This window comes from Dendrobium catenatum, unplaced genomic scaffold (assembly GCF_001605985.2).
Source record: "Dendrobium catenatum unplaced genomic scaffold, ASM160598v2 fragScaff_scaffold_231, whole genome shotgun sequence".
In the NCBI taxonomy this organism is placed as follows: Eukaryota; Viridiplantae; Streptophyta; class Magnoliopsida; order Asparagales; family Orchidaceae; genus Dendrobium; species Dendrobium catenatum.
In genome coordinates this window covers 3,561,712-3,566,437 of record NW_021318693.1, presented here as the reverse complement: position 1 = coordinate 3,566,437, position 4,726 = coordinate 3,561,712, and the positions used below count along the sequence as shown (strand labels likewise).

Sequence of the window (4,726 nt, the reverse complement as noted above, 5' to 3'; positions counted from 1 at the left end):
AGATATAGCTCAAGTTAGGCCTGTGTCATCCTTGCCTTGGGTGATCATTGGGGACTTCAACTGTTGTAGGTATGCATCTGAAAAACTGGGAGGCTCCCCTCTTACTCAATCTGCTCTGTTTGACTTCAATAATATGATTTTTCAAAATGGGCTTTTGGACTTGCACTCGGTGGGGTGCAATTATACTTGGTACAACCAACGTTTGGACAATCCCATTCATATCAAATTGGATCGTGTTCTTGTGAATGAAGGTTGGATGGATGCTTTCAGTGATTCCTATTGCTCTTTTCAAAGTCCTTCTTGTTCGGATCATAGTCCTGTCATTCTGCACTCAGGGAATTCTGTTAAGGTGCATCACAGATTCTTATTTAAAAACTTCTGGACTAAATTCGAGAAATACTGGTGCCTTCTTTTAGATGCTTTCACCTTGCCTAGCATTGGCAATCCCATTTCTAATTTCTGTAACTCTTTAAGATTGCTTAAATCTAGTATTAAAAAGGAAATGTGGGCTTCCTCTTCTTGCATTACTAGACATCTAGATTCTTTGCAAGAAAACCAAAAGTCGCTGTTGGATAAATTGCACGCTGATCCCAACAACTCTGAGCTTGCACTTTTATTCAAGTCTTGCAATGCTGATTTAGCCAATTTCACTAATATGCAAGCTTCTTGGATCATTCAAAGGGCAAAGGTTAATTGGCTTAAGTTTGGGGAAGACGATCTCAAATATCTCTATTCTAGGATCAGGAGCAGAAAGGCGAGATCTAATTCGGTGGTGAATCTTCTGTCTTGCAATACTTCCTTGTCTAGGGAAGAGGTGATTACCTATCACTCAGTATTATCAAGCCTTGTATAATTCAGCTCTCCCTATTATTTCTGATATGGGGGTTTTTCCTGCTGGAACTGTTTTACCTGATAGTTATTTTAATACCTTTGTCTCACAAGTTCAGAATGATGAAATCAAGGCAGCAGTATTTATGGGGGCATCCAACTCTGCTCCGGGCCCGGATGGGTACAATTTTCACTTTTATAAAACTAGTTGGCACATTATTGGGCCAGTAGTTTGTAGAGTGGTTAAATCCTTTTTTCATAAGAATTACATGCCTAATGGGGTTAAAGCTACTGCTCTAGCTATCATCCCCAAACATAAAAATGCTGCCACTTGGTCTGATTTTAGACCTATTGCTCTCTGTAATGTTTTGTATAAAATTATAGCTAAAGTTATCGCAGCTAGGCTTAAACCGGCCATGAATCTTATAGTTAAAAATAATCAAGCTGGTTTTGTAAAAGACAGGATCTCCACTGACAATATTCTGCTTGCTAGTGACATTTTATATTGGGCTGGAAAAAGAGGTGGAAGGAAATATTTTTGTGCTAAATTAGACATAAAGAAAGCTTTTGACTCTGTTTCTCGAGAATTCTTGCTTGCTAGGCTTTCCCAAAAATGTTTTCCCAGGCAGTTTGTGAGCTGGATAAAGGCATGTATTTTAGATGTAAATTTCTCTATTGTTCTAAATGGTGCTTTGGAGGGGTACTTCCCTTCCAACTGTTGGCCTTAGGCAGGGATGCCCTTTAAGTCCTTATCTTTTCTGTCTTATCATGGATGCTCTTTCTAATTTGCTAGAAGCTAGAAACTTCAAAGGTATCTCTTTTGGGAATTTCTCCCTCTCCCATTTTCTTTACGCAGACGATGTTCTTATTTTTGGAGAGGCTACTATAGAAAACTGTCATAATTTGGTATCCATTTTAGGAGATTTTGCCAATGCAACGGGTCTTCATGTTAATTATGAAAAATGTGTCATCATGTTTCCTAAACACCAAAGCAAGCAACTGGAAATATGTCAAGCTCTTTCTATACATAACATTGTCTCTAAAATCACGTATTTGGGGATCCCCTTATCTTTTTACAAGATTAAAATTGAAGATTTCATGCCCCTGATGGACAGTCTTTATAAAAAGTTAAATGGGTGGAAGGCTAACCTTTAGTCTTTTGCGGGTAGACTTCAATACCTGAAGTTCACTATTCAAAATACCATTGCTTATTGGATTCGTGGTGCCATTTTACCGAAATCTGTCCATAATCTGTATATAAAAACCAGTTCTAGGTTTTTATTCTTTGGTGATATCAACAATTCTAGGAAGTTACATATGGTTGCTTGGAAAAATATTTGCCTACCTAAGTGTAAAGGGGGTTTGGGATTGCCTTCTATCTCCGCTCTTCAATTTGCATTCAACTGTTCAGTGATAATAAGGATTTATAATTGCTCCTCCCCTTTAGCTGATTGGGTTTTTATGAAATATTGCTCTCCATGGAAACCTCCTGCTGCCTCTGCCTCTAAATTTTGGAAAGAAATCTGTATTACTGCTCAGAGGGCTAAGGCATGCTTTAACTTCAAAATCACGCAAAATGCTCCTATATCTATTTTTTGGGATCACTGGTATAATAACGGCACAATTCAAGAACTTATTGGGGGTGAATTACCTGCTACTTTGCCTAATCATATGTTGAAAGATATTATCTCTGGTAATGGCTGGCAGATTCCTGAGTCTTTCCCTCAACGGTTGCGGGATGTCTTAGATAATATTTCTGAAATTGGCTGTGCTGGTTCTTGTCTGCTCTGGAAAAACAAATATATTTTCAAATTCAAACTTTTTTTAGATGAGTACTATGAGGAGATATCTGATTGCAATTGGTATAACATGGTGTGGCACAAAAGGCACTCTCTCAAATATTCGGTTTTTGTTTGGCTTGCAATACGTGGGGGCCTTAAGACGGCTGATGCACTTCTTATTAGGAACATCCAGGTTCCAAAGACTTGCAATCTTTGCAACGAGCATGATGAATCTGTATCACATTTATTCTTTGAATGTAGCTATTCCTATAATATCATCTATGCTCTAATACCAGGCATGCATACTTTTCTCCTTCGGCCCAATATATTGCAGGTTTTGGATTGGCTGAAGGGTGTATTTAAAGGGTGTCCTGTGACTCTTAAATTTTACAATTTGATATGTTGCTGTGCGATCTACTTCATCTGGAAGGAGAGGAACAATAGGCGTTTTGGGAACAAATTTTTGTGCTATACTTCTCTTTTATTATCTATTAAAAGAGTTATTTTTGAGAAAGTTATGAGATGGGGGAATTCTATGGATTTGCTGGATCGTTTGTGATGAATGCTGCTGCTCGGGGTGCTGTTAACTTCGCTGCATTTTTGCTGGAATTCGATTGGCCTTGTCTGGGCAATGATGAAACCCCCTATGCTTTCCCTTGGACGGCCTATTTGGGCAACCAGGGAAGTTATCCAGTTGGTGTTTTTGTATTTAATCTGAGTCCAGGCATGATGGATTGGGGGCATGCCATGTTTGTCTTCTTTTGGTGATGCAGGTTGTTTCCTCTAGAGCTGGCTTTGTATGGTTTGGTCCTTGTTCGCCTATCTGGTCGGAGGATTGGGAGCGGGGTTTAGTAATTTCATTGCTGTTGACACTTGGTCATTTGGTGCAGGCGCTCATCGCATGTAAAATGTATTTCTCTCAAGAAGTTCACCTGCTGCTTACCTTCCAGTTCTTTTTGAGCTCCAGTCACTGTTTTGGTTCTTTTTATAGAACTTAAAATATTATGGGTGGTATAGTTGGGGTTTCTTGTTTTGTTTTGATCCACATAAGTTTTTGTTTTTTGCTTATGTTGGATAGTTTTTACTTGTTATCCTTTTATTTTTTTACCTGTAACTTTATTTTCATCTAATATATGGGCTTAGGCCCCAAATTTTCCCAAAAAAAAAAAAAAAAACAATATCTTATTTTCATCCCGTCCAATGCCAAGCTCCCAATGTCTTCTCACATCTACTCCGGCGAGCTTCTTGACGGCTGACTCCAATCTTCTGCCTTCAAGCGTACTGCCGTTGAGAACATTAGACTCTTGGGCTCTCCGGTCGACGACGGTCGCAACGGTACCTCGACGCCTCTTCCTTGTATCGGCTTACGCTATGTGGGATGCACTCACCGGAGGTACCGGAGGGCCCGCCCGCGCCTCCTCAACCGCCATTCGCCGTGGGATGCTTCTGTTCCGGCAGGTAAAGGCCACATCGCCGCCTACCCCTTGTCCCAGCTCTAAGCCCTCAGCCATTTCTAAATTTGCGAGAAAATTTATTGCAGGGAAATGTAAGCGAATCATTGGCCGAGTTTGATCGTGCAATAGTGCTAGACCCTCGTCAGAAGGCCTGTAAGTCGATTTTTTTCTTGGAAATTCAAGGACACGTCTTAAATTTCTGTCCATTCTTAACTGGATTCCTTTTGGATGGTAAAAAATTTCTAAAAGTTAGCATTAAATCATAGATCTTTGGCAGAGGGGGCTTTCTCTATACTATTTGAATAGGTATTACAAAGCTTCTTCTTCTTCTTCTTCTTAAAGATTGATTTTGGTTTGGTGAAAGAATCATGGATTGTGATCTTGCCGTGGTTTTTTCTCCAAGATTTGCAGAAGGGGCAGATCAATTCAGGTTGGATGTTGCAGAGAATCCAAATGATACTGAGGAGTCCATTTGGTGCTTCCTCTGTGAAGCTCAAATTTATGGAGTTGATGAAGCCAGGAAACGTTTCTTAGAGGTAATGCTGCCTTCCTTTTCCTCAGAAAAACTGAAGATTTTTCTTGGTACAGTTGAACTTAGGGCTCATTTGGTTGTTTGTACATACATTGGCTAACTTTTAAAAACAGATTCATTAAAAAATTAAT

At 39.5% G+C, this 4,726-nt stretch overlaps 1 protein-coding gene across 1 annotated transcript; it reads left to right on the top strand.

The window, feature by feature from the left end:
* Nucleotides 1-3,782: 3,782 nt before the first annotated feature.
* LOC110108702 lies at nucleotides 3,783-4,704 on the top strand. Its single transcript, XM_020839459.2, has 4 exons — nucleotides 3,783-4,067; nucleotides 4,150-4,216; nucleotides 4,330-4,369; nucleotides 4,467-4,704. Exons 1-4 carry the CDS (start codon nucleotides 3,810-3,812, stop codon nucleotides 4,693-4,695), a joined length of 594 nt encoding a protein of 197 aa, XP_020695118.2. The 5' UTR covers nucleotides 3,783-3,809; the 3' UTR covers nucleotides 4,696-4,704.
* Nucleotides 4,705-4,726: the final 22 nt, after the last annotated feature.